Source organism: Oncorhynchus clarkii, chromosome 28 (assembly GCF_045791955.1).
Source record: "Oncorhynchus clarkii lewisi isolate Uvic-CL-2024 chromosome 28, UVic_Ocla_1.0, whole genome shotgun sequence".
Classification (NCBI taxonomy): Eukaryota; Metazoa; Chordata; class Actinopteri; order Salmoniformes; family Salmonidae; genus Oncorhynchus; species Oncorhynchus clarkii.
This window is the reverse complement of record NC_092174.1, coordinates 5,746,584-5,768,113: the sequence shown is the minus strand read 5'-3', so window position 1 is coordinate 5,768,113 and position 21,530 is coordinate 5,746,584. Positions and strand designations below refer to the sequence as shown.

General features: G+C 41.2%; 1 protein-coding gene across 1 annotated transcript in view; it reads left to right on the top strand.

The window, feature by feature from the left end:
• The first annotated feature begins 6,254 nt into the window (after positions 1 to 6,254).
• The window catches only part of LOC139387548 (cadherin-7-like), a 128,948-nt gene continuing 113,672 nt past the window's right edge, over positions 6,255 to 21,530 (top strand). The window contains exon 1 of the mRNA XM_071133851.1: positions 6,255 to 6,509. Within this exon, the coding sequence (XP_070989952.1) occupies positions 6,255 to 6,509 (255 nt within the window). The remainder of the gene's footprint in view (positions 6,510 to 21,530) is intronic.

Below are 21,530 nucleotides of genomic sequence, written 5' to 3'. Positions count from 1 at the left end.
CGAGTTTCAAAGTAGAACGTTTGCAGCCATCCACTTCCTTATGTCTGAAACACAGGCTTCTAGCGAGGGTAATTTTTGGGCTTCACCATGTTTAATTGAAATGTACAGCTGTGTGTCATCCGCATAGCAGTGAATGTTAACATTATGTTTTCGAATGACATCCCCAAGAGGTAAAATATAGAGTGAAAACAATAGTGGTCCTAAAATGGAACCTTGAGGAACACTGAAGTTTACAGTTGATTTGTCAGAGGACACAAAGACAAACTGATATCTTTCCGACAGATAAGATCTAAACCAGGCCAGAACTTGTCCGTGTAGACCAATTTGGGTTTCCAATCTCTCCAAAAGAATGTGGTGATCAATGGTATCAAAAGCAGCACTAAGGTCTAGGAGCACGAGGACAGATGCAGTGCCTCGGTCTGACTCCATTAACTTGTTGACGCTACCCATCCCGGTAGCGGGATAATTGTCATCAGCAACCGCTGAATAGCATAGCGCCACAGTCAAATAATATTACTAAAAATGTCATATTCATGAAATCACAAGTGCAATATAGGGAAACACAGTTTAGCCTTTTGTTAATCCACCTGTCGTCTCAGATTTTGAAATTATGCTTTACAGCGAAAGCAATCCAATGGTTTGTGTAAGTTTATCGATAACAAAACATAACATTATGTACACTACGCATTAAGTAGCTAGGTCACGAAAATCAGAAAAGCAATCAAAAAAATAATTTACCTTTGATGATCTTCGGATGTTTTCACTCACGAGACTCCCAGTTACACAACAAATTATCCTTTTGTTCCATAAAGATTATTTTTATACCCAAAATACCGACGTTTGTTTGTCGCGTTATGTTCAGAAATCCTCAAGAAAGAGAGGTCACGACAACGCAGACGTATATTCCAAATAATATCCATAATGTCCACAGAAACATGTCAAACGTTTTTTATAATCAATCCTCATGTTGTTTTAAAAATATATATTCGATAATATATCAACCGAGTGTGTAGGTTTTTCAATAACAGCGGGAGGAACAATGGCAGCTTTACTCAGTTGCGCAAAACTCACTCTGAGAGCCCCCACCTATCCACTTACGCAATGTGATCCTTCACGCTCATTTTTCAAAATAAAAGCCTGAAACAATCTGGTTGATATCCCTTTAAATGGAGGGTAGGCATGCGTGGGAACAGAGAGGTTTCAAAATAAGAGGCACTTCTTGATTGGATTTTCCACAGGATTTCGCCTGCAATATCAGTTCTGTTATAACTTTGAAACTTTAGAGTGTTTTCTATCCTAAACTGACAATGATATGCTTATTCTAATTTCTGGGGCTGAGAAATTGGCAGTTTCAAATGCGTATGTTTTTTAACCAAAAATGAAAATACTGCCCCCTACAGGCAAAAGGTTCAAAGGTAATTTACCACCTTCACAAGTGCAGTCTCAGTGCTATGATGGGGTCTAAAACCAGACTGAAGCGTTTCGTACACATTGTTTGTCTTCAGGAAGGCAGTGAGTTGCTGCAGAACAGATTTTTCTACAATTTTTCAGAGGAATGGAAGATTTGATATAGGTCGATAGTTTATATTTTCTGGGTCAAGGTTTGGCTTTTTCAAGAGAGGCTTTATTACTGCCACTTTTAGTGAGTTTGTACACATCCGGTGGATAGAGAGCCGTTTATTATGTTCAACATAGGAGGGCGAAGCACAGGAAGCAGCTCTTTCAGAAGTTGGAATATGGTCCAGTATGCAGCTTGAAGGTTTAGAGGCCATGATTATTTTCGTCATTGTGTCAAATGATATAGTACTAAAACACTTGAGTGTCTCTCTTGATCCTAGGTCCTGGCAGAGTTGTGCAGACTCAGGACAACTGAGCTTTGGAGTAGTACGCAGATTTAAAGAGGAGTCCGTATTTTGCTTTCTAATGATCATGATCTTTTCCTCAAAGAAGTTCATGAATTACTGCTGAAGTGAAAGCCATCCTCTCTTGGCTAATGCTGCTTTTTAGTTAGCTTTGCGACAGTATCAAAAATAAATTTCAGATTGTTCTTATTTTCCTCAATTAAGTTGGAAAAATAGGATGATCGAGCAGCAGTGAGGGCTCTTCGATATTGCACGGTACTGTCTTTCCAAACTTGTCGGAAGACTTCCAGTTTGGTGTGGCGCCATTTCCGTTCCAATTTTCTGGAAGCTTGCTTCAGAGCACGGGTATTTTCTGTATACCAGGGAGCTAGTATCTTATTACAACTGTTTTTTTGTTTTTAGGGGTGCAACTGCATCTAGGGTATTGCGCAAGGTTAAATTTAGTTCCTCGGTTAGGTGGTTAACTGATTTTTGTCCTCTGACGTCCTTGGGTAAGCAGAGGGAGTCTGGAAGGGCATCAAGGAATGTTTGGGTTGTCTGAGAATTTGTAGCACGACTTTTGATGTTCCTTGGTTAGGGTCTGAGCAGATTATTTGTTGTGATTGCAAAAGTAATAAAATGGTGGTCCGATAGTCCAGGATTACGAGGAAACACATTACGATCCACCACATTTATTCCATTGGACAAAACTAGTTCCAGAGTATGACTGTGACAGTGAGTAGGTCCGGAGACATGTTGGACAAAACCCACTGAGTCGATGATGGCTCCGAATGCCTTTTGGAGTAGATCTGTAGACTTCTCCATGTGAATATTAAAATCACCAAAAATTAGAATATTATCTGCTATGACTACAAGGTCCGATAGGAATTCTGGGAACTCAGTGAGGAATGCTGTATATGGCCCAGGAGGCCTGTAAACAGTAGCTATAAAGAGTGATTGAGTAGGCTGCATAGATTTCATGACTAGAAGCTCAAAAGACGAAAACGTCAGTTTTTTTTTGTAAATTGAAATTTGCTATTGTAAATGTTAGCAACAACCTCCGCCTTTGCGGGATGCACTAGTGTAACCAGGAGGGGAAGCCTCATTTAACACAGTAAATTCATCAGGCTTAAGGCAGGTTTCAGTCAGGCCAATCCATCAAGATTATGATCAGTGATTAGTTCATTGACTATAACTGCCTTTGAAGTGAGGGATCTAACATTAAGTAGCCCTATTTTGAGATGTGAGGTATCACAATCTCTTTCAATAATGGCAGGAATGGAGGAGGTCTTTATTCTAGTGAGATTGCTAAGGCGAACATCGCCATGTTTAGTTTTGCCCAACCTAGGTCGAGGCACAGACACGGTCTCAATGGGGATAACTGAGCTGACTACACTAAGCTGGCAGGCTGGCTAACAGCCTGCTGCCTGGCCTGCACCCTATTTCATTGTGGAGTTAGAGGATTTAGCCCTGTCTATGTTGGTAGATAAGATGAGAGCACCCCTCCAGCTAGGATGGAGTCCGTCACTCCTCAACAGGCCAGGCTTGGTCCTGTTTGTGGGTGAGTCCCAGAAAGAGGGCCAATTATCTACAAATTCTATCTTTTGGGAGGGGCAGAAAACAGTTTTCAACCAGCAATTGAATTGTGTGAGACTGCTGTAGAGCTCATCACTCCCCCTAACTGGGAGGGTGCCAGAGACAATTACTCGATGCCGACACATCTTTCTTGCTGGTTTACAGGCTGAAGCTATGTTGCGCTTGGTGACCTCTGACTGTTTCATTCTAACATGTTCTAGCTATGTTGGTGCCGACGTGGATAACAATATCTCTATACTCTCTACACTAGCCAGTTTTAGCTTTAGCCAGCACCATCTTCAGATTAGCCTTAACGTCGGTAGCCCTGCCTCCTGGTAAACAGTGTATGATCGCTGGATGATTCGTTTTAAGTCTAATACTAATGTAATGGTAATGGAGTCGCCAATGACTAGGGTTTTCAATTTGTCAGAGCTAATGGTGGGAAGCTTCGGCGTCTCAGAACTCGTAACGGGAGGAGTAGAGACCAGAGAAGACTCGGATGAATGAGCGACACCGGTTGAGCATTCCTACAGCATTTCCCTCCAGAAGCCATGAGAAAGTTGTCCGGCTGCGGGGACCGTGTGTCACGCCTTAGTTATCTTTGTTTTCTTTATTATTTTGGTTAGGTCAGGGTGTGACGAGGGTGGTATGTGTGTTTTTGCCTTGTCTAGGTTTTTTTGTATATCTATGGGGGTTTGGTATTGTCTAGGTAAATGTAGGTTTCTGGTGGCCTGAATTGGTTCCCAATCAGAGACAGCTGTTTATCGTTGTCTCTGATTGGGGATCCTATTTAGGTTGCCATTTTTCCATTTTGGTTTGGTGGGTTATTGTCTGTGTAGTTGCATGTCAACACTTGTGTTTATAGCGTCACGTTCATTTTGTTCGTTTGTTTAGTGTTCTTCGTGTAAATAAAGAAGAATATTCTTATCACGCTGCCCCTTGGTCTCGTCGTTATGACGAACGCAACACCGTGCGAGGGGATTTGTACCAACGTTACTATCTGTACTTACTGGTGGCACAGACGCTGTTTCATCCTTTCCTACACTGAAATTACCCTTGCCTAATGATTGCGTCTGAAGCTGGGCTTGCAACACAGCTATCCTCGCCGTAAGGCGATCGTTCTCCTATATATTATGAGTACAGCGACTGCAATTAGAAGGCATCATGTTAATGTTACTACTTAGCTTTGGCTGTTGGAAGTCCTGACGAACCATGTCCAGATAAAGCGTCCAGAGTGAAAAAGTTGAATGAAAAAAGGTTGAGTGAGGGGAAAAAACTAAAAATATATACGGTAATTAAAAAGTAAAAAACGTAAAGTTGTCTGGTAGCTAAGTAAGGTTGGCAACAAAATGCACAGCAACACTTGAACACCTGAAATGACGGAAAAACAGTGTGGATTCCATCAGTATTTACCGACTTCAGGTACCTTTTGTAGTTACCAGAACTTAAATATATTTATCTCTGTAGAAACTTTGTCAAGGTGTTACTTGTGTTATTATTGCTTACAGAGGTGTCATGCCCTTCCAAGGTGCACCACTTAGGAAAGATATGCTAGGCAGGACATTAGATATTGTAGTGTGTGCAAACTGTGCCGTCAGTGGAGGAGGAGAGAAAGTGTTGAGTGACACACAGCTGTTGATTTGATTTTAGCTGCCGATGATTGGCAGGACTCACAGGAAGTAAGTTTGTAAATTAATTCAATCAAGCTATGTAGCCTATTGATGCCGCCTTGATGAAAAATTATTATAAAGTGTTTTGTTGTTTCTATATAATACTAGCCACCTAGCAATTATTTAGCTAGCCAGCTAAATAGGTTCCCAATCGCCTAGCCTCATAACTAGCTACCAAAACATTTTAGGCTATTAATCAACTTAAAGTATTTTGTCTAACTATCTTAGCTGGCATACTTGCGGGCAAAGTTGCTAGACTTTAGAAAATACCAACATTTGCTTTAATTCTTAGGTTATGATACTATATACCAGACATAAAAGTTTGTAAAAAACAAACTAGAGTCAAAGTCCTCGTCCCCACTGAAATCTAATTATCATAAGAAAAAAATCAACATAAAATCTGTACATTTTAGCTAGAGATATCAGTTATTTTCCTCAATCCACAGCATCCGCTGATGTCTCACTTCCGCATCTGCGGAATTATTACAAATGTTTCCTGATCTTTCTTATATCTCTAGGACAGACACTTCAGAACAGATTTGTTTTTGATTTGTTTGTGGGACTATCAGTTCCATGTAGTGAATTTGTTATTCAATGCATTTGTATGGTCTAATAGCAGTAAGGCCACACATTTTTTAAATCAAATAAATGTTTTATATTTTGGGGGGATACTTCAAGGGGTCTTAAAATTAAAAATCAAATAGCTAAATGATCCCACATTGACAAATGCTAAATTCTCTGGAGAAAAAAATGAATGGGTGCATGTTATCTCTGACTGCTTGTTATCATACATGTAAGCCTTGGCATGAGAATTTTCATCCAATGTTGAATCTCTCTCTCCACCTCACCTTCTTTTCCCTCTCGCCCTCCCCTCTCCTTCTCTTCCTTCCTTCCTTCCTTCATTCCTTTCTCTCCCTCCCACCCTCTCTCTTTCTTTCTGATAGGCTCCAATTATTCATTGTGCTCAGAAGACCATTCTGCTGCAGTAGCCGTTTTCTGACTCCTTGACAACCAACAATAACTATCCTCAGTCTGTCAGGATATACTTGCTCATTAAACAAACGACACCTGCCCTGGGGTGTTGCTTCTGTTGAACCCCAAAATTCACCCTGTGGATGGTTGACAACATTTCTTCTTGAGTCTTTCGCAGTTCATTTTCACCCAAAAAATGTGTATCATAATGATGAGACTGAACTGTTCCCCCATGTGGAGTGTGGTTAGCCTTTTGACTTTGTTGCTATTACCACTTTGGGAGATGGGCTGCTCTGGCCTGAGCTTTAACTCAGTGCCCCTGCCGCCGGTCGGGACATACCAAAGAAGCTGCGAAGGGGGGGCACACCACAGGCAGAGGCGCAGTTGGGTATGGAACCAGTTCTTCGTGCTGGAGGAGTACACAGGGGACGAGCCACTCTACGTGGGCAAGGTAAGAATTTCTCTCTCATCTGGGTTCTCTCTCAGCTGTTCATTTATACAGGGAACCGGTGGATGTGTGACTGTTCTAATATGGACACCATCCAGGTGGATTCGGTGAAGGGGAGAAAAGATGCTGAGTACAAGATGATCAAAAAGTCTTGACCCAACTATGACTGGAGTTAACACTACTTGTGTTATCCAATACTTATGTACCTGTTTATGCATTTGTTAAAGATGTGAGTTCACAGGAAGGATTTAGGAGCAACAGAGAACATTTTGCGTTTCAGAGAGTCTCGGGGTCTCAGGTCTCCTCCCATCTCCATTAGATGCTCTTGTGTAGACAATAGACAAACAGTGTGCTTACAATAATTTGTGTGTTATTAGTTTATTTTTCTTGTTTATATTGAATACATTATTTAAACATTCACGGTGTAGTTTGGAAAAAGTTTGTGAACCCCTAGGCTAATTACTTTTCCAAAAAGCTAATTGGAGTCAGGAGTCAGCTAACCTGGAGTCCAATCAATGAGACGAGATTGAAGATGGTGGTTAGAGCTGCCCTGCCCTATAAAATACACTCACAAAATTTTAGTTTGCTATTCACAAGAAGCATTAGTTCTCAGAAGACCTAATATTAAGGATTGTTGACTTGCAAAAAGCTGGAAAGGGTTACAAAAATATCTCTAAAAGCCTTGATGTTCATCAGTCCACGGTAAGACAAATTGTCTATAAATGGAGAAAGTTCAGCACTGATGCTTCTCCCTAGGAGTGGCCGTCCTGCAAAGATGACTGCAAGAGCACAGCGCAGAATGCTCAATGAGGTTAAGAAGAATCCCAGAGTGTCAGCTAAAGATTTACAGAAATCTCTGGAACATGCTAACATCTCTGTTGACGAATCTACGATACGTAAAACAAGAATGGTGTTCATGGGAGGAAACCACGGAAGAAGCCACTGCTGTCCAAAAAAAACCATTGCTGCACATCTGAAGTTTGCAAAAGAGCACCTGGATGTTCCACAGCGCTTCTGGAAAAATATTCTGTGTACAGATAAACACTAAAGTTGAGTTGTTTGGATGGAACAAACAACACTATGTGTGGAGAACAAAAGGCACAGCACACCTACATCAAAACCTTATCCCACCTGTAAAGTATGGTGGAGGGAGCATCATGGTTTGGGGCTGCGTAAGGGCCTGGACAGTTTGCTATCATCGACGGAAAAATGAATTCCCAAGTTTATCAAGACATTTTGCAGGGGAATGAATGTATAGCTATTTGTCCGCCAATTGAAGCTCAACTTCAGTTGGGTGATGCAACAGGACAATGACCCAAAACACAGGAGTAAATCAACATCAGTCCTGACCTCAACCCGATTTAAAATACTGTGGCATGACCTCGAGAACGGTTCACATCACATGTTCTAAGAATATTGCTGAACTGAAACAGTTTTGTAAAGATGAATGGTCAAAATTCCTCCTGACCGTTGTGCAGGTCTGATCCTCAACTACAGAAAACATTTGGTTGAGTTTATTGCTGCCAACCAGTTATTAAATCCAAGGGTTCACATACTTTTCCACCCTACACTGAATGTTTACATGGTGTGTTCAATAAAGACATGACATAATATAATTGTTTGTGTGTTATTAGTTTAAGTAGACTGTGTTTGTCTATTGTTGTGACTTAGATGAAGATCAGATCAAATTTTATGATCAAATTATGCAGAAACCCAGGTAATTCCAAAGGGTTCACATAGTTTTTCTTGCCACTGTATGTGATTATGGCAGCTAAACCAAATGGCTGGATTGGGTACACATATCCACAAGGAAAAGGAAGCTCTGACTGTGTCATGCCCTGATCTGTTTCACCTGTCCTTGTGCTTGTCTCCACCCCCTCCAAGTGTCACCCACTTGTCCTCTGGGTATTTATACCTGTGTTTTCTGTCTGTGCCAGTTCGTCTTGTTTGCCAGTGGTTTGTCTCAGCTCATTTTTCCCCAGTCGCTCTTTCTCATCCTCCTGGTTTTTAACCCAAGCCTGTCCTGACCAGGTACCTGCTCGCCTGACCACTCTGCCTGTCCCCGACCTGAGCCGGCCTGCCATCCTGTACCTTTGTTCCACCTCTGGATTACCAAACTTGGCCTGACCTGACCCTGTGCTTGCCTGTCGTCCTGTAACTTGGCCTCTACTCTGGATTATCGACCCCTGCCTAACTTGACCTGTCGTTTGCCCGCCCCTGTTACAATAAACATTGTTACTTCACACAGTCTGCACTTGGGTCTTACCTTGATTCCTGATAGATTGTTGGGCAATACAAGGGGAAGAAAGTAATTCAAACACCCAACTAACACTGTATGTGGAAATTAAACTGAAATTATACTGTAACAACACTAGTCGATAGGCACCTTACGATTGGAATAGTGGTTAGGGCGTTCCTCTTTGGGCCTGGTGATTTGGGTTGCGGACTACTAGTGAACTCATGCTACTGCCTCCGTTAATTAAAATACTACAAGAGATATTATTGTTGAATGGCACTGAGTTGGCAAAACAGAGACATTGGAAAGCTACATACTGTACAGCAACAGGGAGGTCTGGATGGCACAGGCATAATATTATTTGAATCCCTTAATCAACCCTACTATAGTCTACAGTAAATGAAGACATAGCAAAGGTACTTAAGCAGTTGACTCAAAATTTGTCTCGTTTACGATCTGAAAGAAAAGCCGAATAGCAATTGTATCAAAGAGGACTCTCGAACGCGAGCGTGTACATCCTCTCATTTGATACTCGACCCAGTCAAATAATCGCTGACAGTTCATTGCGATCAAAAGCTTCCTTTATCTTTCAAATGCTTTCAGTATTTAAACATGTCTTGTATGTAGATGGCAAGGGCATACTGTGACGGCCCTGAATTTTTCTGAACCGTCTCAGTGCTTCTCCTTCTAATAGGGCGCTTCCCCTTCAATTCCCAATTAAATAGTGCTTCTCCTTCCAATAGGGCCCTTTTCCCAGTAATTCCCAATTAAATAGCCAGCATCAGCTGCGCAAAAGTGGGGTTGTGATGGAGACGTGAATGAGGACGTGTTCATCCCTCAGATCCGAAGCTTCTCTATCCCGTTTATTTTGTTGCCTTTAAACGTGTGTTTTGTAACCTAATAGAGTTTACCCAGGATCGGATCCACTCTTTGCGACAACATTTTTGTATACGGTATTTAATTTGTTTTGATGTGATGTATACTGTGATGATTTATGTAGTTAGTTGTAGTTGAGAACTTAGTAAGAGTTGATACGCTTTATAGCTGTGTGGTAAAATAATTGTTATATTGATTGTATGATTTGATACTGGGTGTACGCTACACTTGTAGGAACGGACAAACATTGCGTGACTAAGGTCACTTGAGTTCCCTGAACTCCTTTACCGGGCTGGACTCTTACCGGGCTGGACTTTTAGGCCCGAGGTACAGGACATTTCTGGAGGAACCAGAACTCATTGTGTTATATTACTATATGTGTGTGTAATCATGTATGTTGGTAATACAACCCACGCAAAAGAATATAGTTGTTTTTTAAGTTCTTTCCAATGTTTTAAGGGTTAATGAAAAGTGTATTTCCATCCTGACTTTTACACAAGTCCTTTTGTATTGGTGTAGACTTGACTGACCAGATGGGACTCATTCCCATCTGTCTGAACCTCTGACAGTCTCTACGGGTGTGCCACAGGGTTCAATTCTCGGGCCGACTCTCTTTACTGTATACATCAATAATGTTGCTCTTGCTGCTGGTGATTCTCTGATCCACCTCTACGCAGACGACACCATTCTGTATACTTCTGGCACCTCCTTGGACACTGTGTTAACTAACCTCCAGACGAGCTTCAATGCCATACAACTCTCCTTCCGTGGCCTCCAACTGCTCTTAAACGCAAGTAAAACTAAATGCATGCTTTTCAATCGATCACTGCCCGCACCTGCTCGCCCGTCCAGCATCACTACTCTGGACGGTTCTGACTTAGAATACGTGGACAACTACAAATACCTGTGTGTCTGGTTAGACTGTAAACTCTCCTTCCAGACTCACATTAAGCATCTCCAATCTAAAATTACATCTAGAATCGGCTTCCTATATCACAACAAAGCATCCTTCACTCATGCTGCCAAACATACCATCGTAAAACTGACCATCCTACCGATCCTCGACTTCGATGATGTCATCTATAAAATAGCCTCCAACACTCTACTCAACAAACTGGATGCAGTCTATCACAGTGCCATCCGTTTTGTCACCAAAGCCCCATACACTACCCGCCATTGCGACCTGTACGCTCTCGTTGGTTGGCCCTCGCTTCATACTCGTCGCCAAACCCACTGGCTACAGGTTATCTACAAGTCTCTGCTAGGTAACGTCCCGCCTTATCTCAGCTCACTGGTCACCATAGCAGCACCCATTTGTAGCACGTGCTCCAGCAGGTATATCTCACTGGTCACCCCCAAAGCCAATTCCTCCTTTGGTCATCTTTCCTTCCAGTTCTCTGCTGCCCATGACTGGAACGAATTGCAAAAATCTCTGAAGCTGGAGACTCATATCTCCCTCACTAGCTTTAAGCACCAGCTGTCAGAGCAGTTTACAGATCACTGCACCTGTACTTAGTCAAACTGTAAACAGCCCATCTATCTACCTACCTCATCCCCATACTGGTATTTAATTATTTATTTTGCTCCTTTGCACCCCAGTATCTCTACCTGCACATTCATCTTCTGCCAATCTACAATTCCAGTGTTTAATTGCTATATTGTAATTACATCGCCAACATGGCCTATTTATTTCCTTAACTTACCTCATTTGCACTCACTGTATATAGACTTTTTGTTTTCTTTTGTTCTACTGTATTATTGACTGTATGTTTTGTTTATTCCATGTGTAACTCTGTTATTGTATGTGTCGAATTGCTACGCTTTATCTTGGCCAGGTCGCAGTTGCAAATGAGAACTTGTTCTCACCAACATACCTGGTTAAATAAAAAATCAAACCAAAAGGAGAAACTAATGTTTTCTCTGGTAGGCACAACCTACCTGGCACCCCTATAAATAATAACCTCAAGTCAAAACTGTTACAATACAGCGATGAACACGTCTCTTTCGCTTGAGAATCCAAGATGTTGTTGGAACGCGTGTCTCTCATGAGGGCGAATCTTCCGAGTGTTGCCTTACACGTAAATTAATTTTGAGCATGCGGACAAGTGGGAGGACACCACCACAAAGCCATGAACGTAACCATTTGTGAGTCCTTAGTCTTATCGGCACATATTAGCAGTGGTGGAAAAAGTACTAAATTGTCATACTTAAGAAAAAGTAAAGATACTTTCATAGAAAATGAAGGCACACATCTGTCTATATAAGGTCCCACAGTTGACAGTGCATGACAGAGCAAAAACTAAGCAATGGGGTAGAAGGAATTGTCCATAGAGCTCCGAGATAGGATTGTGTTGAGGCACAGATCTGGGGAAGGGTACCATCATTCTTTAATGGAAGAACCAAGACTCTTCCTAGAGCTGGCCGCTCATCCAAACTGAGCAATCGGGGAGAAGGGCCTTTGTCGGGGAGGTGACCAAGAATCCAATGGTCATTCTGACAGAGCTCCAGAGTTCCTCTGTGGAGATGGGATAATCTTCCAGAAGGAAAACCATCTCTGCAGCACTTCACCATTCAGGTCTTTATGTTAGACTGGCCAGACGGAAGCCACTCCTCAGTAAAAGGCACATGATAGCCCACTTGTAGTTTGCCAAAAGGCACCTAAACGCCTCTCAGACCATGAGAAACAAGATTCTCTGGTCTGATGAAACCAATATTAAACACTTTGGCCTAAATGCCAAGCATCAGGTCTGGAGGAAACCAGGCACCGCTCATCACCCGGCCAATACCATCCCTACGGTGAAGCATGGTGGTGGCAGCATCATGCTTTGGGGATGTTTTTCAGGGACTGGGAGACTCATCAGGATCGAGGAAAGATGAACGGAGCAAAGTACAGAGAGATCCTTGATGAAAACCTGCCCCAGAGCACTCAGGACCTCAGACTGGGGTGAAGGTTCACCATCCAATAGGTCATCAACTCTAAGCACACAGCCAAGACAAACCAAAAGTGGCTTTGGGGCAAGTCTCAATGTCCTTGAGTGATCAAGCCAGAGCCCGAACTTGAACCAGATCGAACATCTCTGGAGAGACCGGAAAATAGTTGTGCAGCGACTCTCCCCATCCAACCTTACAGAGCTTGAGAGGATCTGCAGAGGAATGGCATAAACTCCCCAAATACAGGTGTGCCAAGCTTGTAGTGTCAAACCCAGGAAGACTTAAGGCTGTAATCACTGCCAAAGGTGCTTCAACAAAGTACTGAGTAAAGAGTTTGAATACTTATGTAACTGTGATATTATAGTTATTTTTATATATAAATGTGCAAAAATTTCGAAACCAGTTTTTGCTTTGCTTTGGGGTATTGTGTGTATATTGATGAGGGGAAAAAACAATTTAGCAATTTTAGAATAAAAATATCCAAAACTTGGAACATCCCACAGAGGACCATTAAATCCATTATTAAAAACTGGAAAGAACTCAGTGAGGAACGCGGTATATGGCCCAGGAGGCCTGTAAACAGTAGCTATAAAAAGTGATTGAGTAGGCTGCATAGATTTCATGACTAGAAGCTCAAAAGACAAAACCTTTTTTTTTTATAAATTGAATTTTGCTATCGTAAATGTTAGCAACACCTCCGCATTTGCATGTTGTTTTAGCTAATCCAAGTTTATCTTTTTAAAAGGCTAATTGATCATTAGAAAACCCTTTTTCAATTATGTTAGCACAGCTGAAAACTGTTTATATTGATTAAAGAAGCAATAAAACTGGCCTTGTTTAGACTAGTTGAGTATCTGGAGCATCAGCATTTGTGAGTTCGATTACAGGCTCAAAATGGACAGAAACAAAGAACTTTCTTTTGAAACTCATCAGTCTATTTTTGTTCTGAGAAATTATGGCTATTCCATGCGAGAAATTGCCAAGAATCTGAAGATCTCGTACAATGATATGTACTACTCTCTTCACAGAACAGAGCAAATTTGCTCAAACCAGATTAGAAAGAGGAGTGGGAGACCCCGGTGCACAACTGAGCAAGAGGACATGTACATTAGAGTGTCTAGTTTGAGAAACAGACACCTCGCAAGTCCTCAACTGGCAGCGTCATTAAATAGTACCCACAAAACACCAGTCTCAACGTCAACAGTGAAGAGGCGACTCCGGGATGCTGGCCTTCTAGGCAGAATTCCTCTGTCCAGTTTCTGTGTTCTAATTGCCCATCTTAATCTTTTCTTTTTATTGGCCAGTCTGAGATATGACTTTTTCTTTGCAACTCTGGCTAGAAGGCCAGCATCCCGGAGTCGCCTTTTCGCTGTTGACGTTGACACTGGTATTTTGCGGGTTTAGCTTTTCTTTCAAAAACAAGGACATTTCTAAGTGACCCCAAACTTTTGAACGGTAGTATATTTAAATATTTATATATCCATTGATTCTTGAAGAAACTTGTTTTTCGCCAATATTTGTAAACATTGTAAATGTAAACAAACACTGTATAGCCTCATAACATGGTTATAACAATAATTTTGATATCATTGATGGTAAGACCTTGCATCCATAGCTCTGGCTATTAGTCTGAGAGTGGTTACATTTCTCCAGGACAATGCATCAGCTATTTACCAAAACAGAGGTGGGGCCACCGTTTTGTTATTGTTTCAACTATGGATTTAAACAGCTGCATATTATCAATATATCAAAGTGTCACCAACAAAAAGGTAAACAATAGGCCTATAGCAAATGCAGAAAATGACATTCATTTTTCACATGTAAATAGCACTTTTCAGTAGTGCTCTAAGCAGGCCATTACATGAGAGCAGCATTTATTTTTCAACTCGAATCAATGAGCCCAATCAGTCCTCCATGTTAACAAAATCCTAAACAACAGAATAGGGCCGGCTAATAAGTCCTTATTTTTGGGGTTATGCTCAGGTAAAACAATTTGGCTGATTTATACTTCCATATTCTGATAGACTTTGGATTTTAATATATAATATATAATTTAATCGTATGTAGTAGAAAGCAATGGGTTAAAAGAAGCCTACATAACCAACCCATAAGTCAAATTTAACATCCATAAAGGACAGCTATGTAAACTTTAACATTGATTTGTCTTGCAATGGATGTCATTCAATTGGTAACACACATTTTTGTCTTCTAATGCCTCTTAAGGGGAAGGTAACTGAATGTAATCAGATTACTTTACTGAGTTTGGGTAATTAAAACAATTAAAATGTTGTACAGGTAACTAGTAACTGTAATGGATTACATGTAGAAAGTAACCTACCCAACCCTGGCTGCAGCCTTAATAAGACAGACAAAGCAGGGTTTGATATGTATGAGCATGGCAAGAGAATATTCTATTTTCTGAGGAGGTTGTAGTTATTTACTGATACATTAAGTCCACTGCCTCCAGTGCAATAGGCCTGAAGGAAAATATTGCGGCATTCCATACGATTCCCCCTTAAGGGGATGGAGCGACGCACAGCATTCTGGACTGAGCCGATCACATTTTCCCCTAACCTTTCCTTGTTTGCCGGGTTTCTCCTGAGGAGAAGCCCTTTGAGTCCGGGTTTAATTGGAGGAGATCCTTTGCAGTCGAGGAGGAGAACATTCGCCAGGAGTGTCTTTGAATCTACTGGGCCGCTGCTGCAGTCTATTACCATTTCCTGTTTATCACACAGCCCAAAAAAAACCTGACATGCACTTCACCTCCCGAGGTGAAGTACATTCTCTTTGGTGTGATTGTCTTTGGTGTGATTTTGAATATGTGTTTATTAATGAAATGCAATTCCAGGGCTTTTAATCTGTATCTCCCAGTCTCTGGGCTGCTCCATGGCCATTTTTCAGGGCAGGAGGTGAAAGTCATCAGGTTGGCAATCACCAGTGCTTTCTCCTGGCTCACCTTCAAGCGACACCACAACAGCTATTCTCACCGAGACCACACACACACACACACACACACACACACACACACACACACACACACACACACACACACACACACACACACACACACACACACACACACACACACACACTAATTATGGAGAAAATGAATAGTCTGCCTTTCATATAATTATGTAGATGGGCTGGTGGCTGTGGCATGAACATCTCTTTTCATTCAAGCCAGCAGAGCTCTTTATGTGCTGAAAACGATATGAGCAGACATCTCTGATTCTAATGAAGATGATAAAAGGAAAAAAGCTCTCGATTTCTCTTGAATGGAGCAGTACCACAAAGTAATACAATACAATTTGCATTTATATAGCTAGCACTCTTGATGCGTTCATTCATTCACCCCCCAAAATGTAACTTAAAAAGGGAAAGGAGTTTCTGGCAATGAGACTGAAAACATATGAGTCAATCCAAAGCTATCAAATTCCTTTCCGAACCTCAAAAAAACAGACCTGGGTTCAAATACTATAAGAAATTAATCAAATATTTTGAATGGTTGCTTTAGCCTGCCTGGGGTGCTAAATTGGCAGGGTTTGAAGTTTTGCGAATAATCTATTAGTTCCATTGCATCAGGCAAGCTCAATCAAGCCCAGCTTAATTTGAAATTGTTTAAATAGTATTTGAACACAGGTCAGCTAAGAACCTGGTGGTGAGTTGGGGTAGTTGTATTGGATCTTTCAAATATTGGCATTCTAAATTACCATAGGCATTCTGTCATGTCTTTTTAGGGATGAGAGGCTCTCCAACAGACAGAAAAAGAAATTATGAAATGTGGAGGTGCTTCTCCTCCACCTGAGCACAGAGCAGAGGGAGGCCCCGGGAGCCAAAGTGAGATGATGACAGGAGGCCCTGAAATATGAAGCATTCTTTATTCTCGCCATCTCTTTCTTCTTCTCTGGGCCTTTCTCTTTCTCTCTCTGTCTGAATCTCTTTCTCAGGGTTGCTTTCTCACTCTTGCTTTCTCTCTCTGTCCCTCTCCTCCACAACACAATAAACTGAGACGTTATATTCTAGGGTATTTCTAAGGCACAAAGGATTCGGATGCTTGCTGTATACACAGATGCATCAAACAAATAGAATCAGGATCTGTGTTTGAATATATGCCAGTGCTGATAGAAAGCATATACTCTGCAATGAAATACAGTTGACGTCGGAACCTTACATACACTTAGGTTGTCATTAAAACTCATTTTTCAACCCTTCCACAAATGTCTTGTTAACTATAGTTTTGGCAAGTGAGTTAGGACATCTACTTTGTGCATGACACAAGTCATTTTTCCAATAATTGTTTACAGACAGATTATTTCACTTATAATTCACTGTATCACAATTCCAGTGGGTGATAAGTTTACATACACTACGTTGACTGCGCCTTTAAATGGCTTGGAAAATTCCAGAAGATTATTTAATGGCTTTAGAAGCTTCTGATATTGTTTGAGTCAATTGGTAGTATACCTGTGGATGTATTTCAAGGCCTATCTTCAAACTCAGTGCCTCTTTGCTTGACATCATGGGAAAATCAAAAGAAATCAGCCAAGACCTCAGAAAAACAATTGTAGAAGTCTGGTTCATCCTTGGGAGCAATTTCCAGACTCCTGAAGGTATCACGTTCATCTGTATAAACACCATGGGACCATGCAGCCGTCATACCGCTCAGGAAGGAGACGCCTTCTGTCTCCTAAAGATGAACGTACTTTGGTGCGAAAAGTGCAAATCAATCCCAGAACAACACCAAAGGACCTTGTGAAGATGCTGGAGGAAACAGGTACAAAGTATTTATATCCACAGTAAAACAAGTCCTATATCGACATAACCTGAAAGGCCGCTCAGCAATGAATAAGCCACTGCTCCAAAACCGCCATAAAAAAGCTAGACTACGGTTTGCAACTGCACATGGTGGCAAAGGTCGTACCTTTTGGAGAATTGTCCTCTGGTCTGATGAAACAAAAATATAACTGTTTGGCCATAATGACCAGTGTTATGTTTGTAGGAAAAAGGGGGAGGCTTGCAAGCCGGAGAACACCATCCCAACCGTGACGCATGGGGGTGGCAGCATCATGTTGTGGGGGTGCTTTTCTGCAGGAGGGACTGGTGCACTTCACAAAATAGATGGCATCATGAGGTGGAAAATTATGTGGCTATATTGAAGCAACATCTCATGACATCAGTCAGGAAGTTAAAGCTTGGTCACAAATGGGTCTTCCAAATGGACAATGACCACAAGTATAATTCCAAAGTTGTGGCAAAATGACTTAAGGACAACAAAGTCAAGGTATTGGAGTGACCATCACAAAGCCCTGACCATAACCCTGTAGAAAATTTGTGGGCAGAACTGAAAAAGCATGTACGAGCAAGGAGGCCTATAATTGGCGGCAGGGTAGCCTAGTGGTTAGAGCGTTGGACTAGTAACCGCAAGGTTGCAAGTTTGAATCCCTGAGCTGACAAGGTACAAATCTGTCGTTCTGCCCCTGATCAAGGCAGTTAAACCACTGTTCTTAGGTCGTCTTTGAAAATAAGAATGTGTTCTTAACTGACTTGCCTTGTTAAGTAAAGGTTAAAAAACTAATTTACACCAGCTGTGTCAGGAGTAATGGGCCAAAATTCACCCAACTTATTGTGGGAAGCTTGTGGAAGGCTACCTTAAACGTTTGACCCCAGTTAAACAATTTAAAGGTAATGGTACCAAATACTAATTGAGTGTACGTAAACTTCTCACCCACTGGGAATGTGATGAATGAAATCATTCTCTCTACTATTATTCTGACATTTCACATTCTTAAAATAAAGTGGTGATCCTAACTGACCTAAGACAGGGAATTTTTACTTGGGTTAAATGTCAGGAATTGTGAAAAACTGAGTTTAAATGTATTTGGCTAAGGTGTATGTAAATGTCTGACTTCAACTGTATTATATCGAATTTATTTGTATTTTCTATTGTTTTATTGACTGTACATACAAAACAACCCATGACCTCAAAGGAACATGTGTACATCTGAAAGAACCAGATAGGCTAGATGGAATTTTCACTGTAATACTTATAGCTATCAAAGGGAAAGATGGAGCTACTACCATATTGCTTATGCCTATCAAATTATTTCAGATCTACACAAAGTGCCTCTGTGGCGAAAGGACTGTTTTTGGACCAAGCCTCTTGTCTTCATCTTCCAAGTCAGCAAGAGGCTTATATCCATAAGAACCATTCATGAATGACAGAGTTTCCTAATACTGCCAATAAGAAGGCAAACCTTCCGACTGGTACACAGCAGCCCTTTTCAGATGCATAGACGAAAATCCAACAATTGATTCCCAGCTTTCCAATGCTCATTACTTATGAGTTATCTCAAAACTTTGCAAATGGTCTAGCTGTCACGCCCTGACCGTAGAGAGCTTTTTATGTCTCTATTTTTATTTTGGTCAGGGTGTGATTTGGGTGGGCATTCTATGTTCATGTTTCTATCTTTTCTATTTTTTTGTGTTTGGCCAGGTATGGTTCTCAATCAGGGACAGCTGTCTATTGTTGTCTCTGATTGGGAATCATACTTAGGTAGCTTTTTCCCTCCTTCTGTGTGGGATCTTGTTCTTCGTTTGTGACCAAGTACAGTGCCTTGCGAAAGTTTTCGGCCCCCTTGAACTTTGCGACCTTTTGCCACATTTCAGGCTTCAAACATAAAGATATAAAACTGTATTTTTTTGTGAAGAATCAACAACAAGTGGGACACAATCATGAAGTGGAACGACATTTCAAACTTTTTTAACAAATCAAAAACTGAAAAATTGGGCGTGCAAAATTATTCAGCCCCCTTAAGTTAATACTTTGTGGCGCCACCTTTTGCTGCGATTACAGCTGTAAGTCACTTGGGGTATGTCTCTATCAGTTTTGCACATCGAGAGACTGACATTTTTTCCCATTCCTCCTTGCATAACAGCTCGAGCTCAGTGAGGTTGGATGGAGAGCATTTGTGAACAGCAGTTTTCAGTTCTTTCCACAGATTCTCGATTGGATTCAGGTCTGGACTTTGACTTGGCCATTCTAACACCTGGATATGTTTATTTTTGAACCATTCCATTGTAGATTTTGCTTTATGTTTTGGATCATTGTCTTGTTGGAAGACAAATCTCCGTCCCAGTCTCAGGTCTTTTGCAGACTCCATCAGGTTTTCTTCCAGAATGGTCCTGTATTTGGCTCCATCCATCTTCCCATCAATTTTAACCATCTTCCCTGTCCCTGCTGAAGAAAAGCAGGCCCAAACCATGATGCTGCCACCACCATGTTTGACAGTGGGTATGGTGTGTTCAGGGTGATGAGCTGTGTTGCTTTTACGCCAAACATAACGTTTTGCATTGTTGCCAAAAAGTTCAATTTTGGTTTCATCTGACCAGAGCACCTTCTTCCACATGTTTGGTGTGTCTCCCAGGTGGCTTGTGGCAAACTTTAAATGACACTTTTTATGGATATCTTTAAGAAATGGCTTTCTTCTTGCCACTCTTCCATAAAGGCCAGATTTGTGCAATATACGACTGATTGTTGTCCTATGGACAGAGTCTCCCACCTCAGCTGTAGATCTCTGCAGTTCATCCAGAGTGATCATGGGCCTCTTGGCTGCATCTCTGATCAGTATTCTCCTTGTATGAGCTGAAAGTTTAGAGGGACGGCCAGGTCTTGGTAGATTTGCAGTGGTCTGATACTCCTTCCATTTCAATATTATCGCTTGCACAGTGCTCCTTGGGATGTTTAAAGCTTGGGAAATCTTTTTGTATCCAAATCCGGCTTTAAACTTCTTCACAACAGTATCTCGGACCTGCCTGATGTGTTCCTTGTTCTTCATGATGCTCTCTGGGCTTTTAACGGACCTCTGAGACTATCACAGTGCAGGTGCATTTATACGGAGACTTGATTACACACAGGTGGATTGTATTTATCATCATTAGTCATTTAGGTCAACATTGGATCATTCAGAGATCCTCACGGAACTTCTGGAGAGAGTTTGCTGCACTGAAAGTAAAGGGGCTGAATAATTTTGCACGCCCAATTTTTCAGTTTTTGATTGTTAAAAAAGTTTGAAATATCCAATAAATGTCGTTCCACTTCATGATTGTGTCCCACTTGTTGTTGATTCTTCACAAAAAAATACAGTTTTATATCTTTATGTTTGAAGCCTGAAATGTGGCAAAAGGTCGCAAAGTTCAAGGGGGCCGAATACTTTCGCAAGGCACTGTAGTTTGCACTACGGAGCTGTTCGGTTGTTGTTTTCGTTATTGTTTTGTTTTGTCTAAAAGTTTCACTTCAACAATAAATATTATGTGGAACTCAAGGAACGCTGCGCCTTGGTCTCATCCTTCTGACAACAGCCGTTACACTAGCTGTTCTGCCCTGCATAAGAGTGAACAGTGCCCTGGCAAACAGCTCTATTTTGTTATTCTGTTAGATCTCTTGTAAAATTAAGTTGGGAGATAGACTATTCAATTGGTCATGTCTCTATTTGTTTCCTATAAAGGGAGAGATTGTATGTAAGTCAAGTAGACCGAGACATCGTCAAATGTAATTTAATATGAACTTCCCCTGTTACCTTTCTGAACAGGGCTTCGACCAGTGATTATAATAACAGTAGGACTACTGTTAGAACAGTTTTAAGTTGTTTCCAATACTAACCAAGGCTTTGCTTCCGTGATGGGAATGAGGGTACATTGACACATTAGTCGTTTAGCAGACGCTCTTATCCCGGGCAACTTACAATAAGTGTGTCAACAAAGTCAAGCACATAACATAATTTTTGCTAATAAAACCTGTTACATTAATTACTTTCAGGGTCATCTGTATTGTATTCCTCTCTGCCTGACCTGGGACACAAAGTTTCAAAAATAACTTCATACTCGCTAAGCTAGCGTGCTTACATTTACCCTACCATAAGGTTGTTGTTTACAGTAACTTCTTCACATCTCACATGAGAGAATAAGTGTAACACTTTACATTA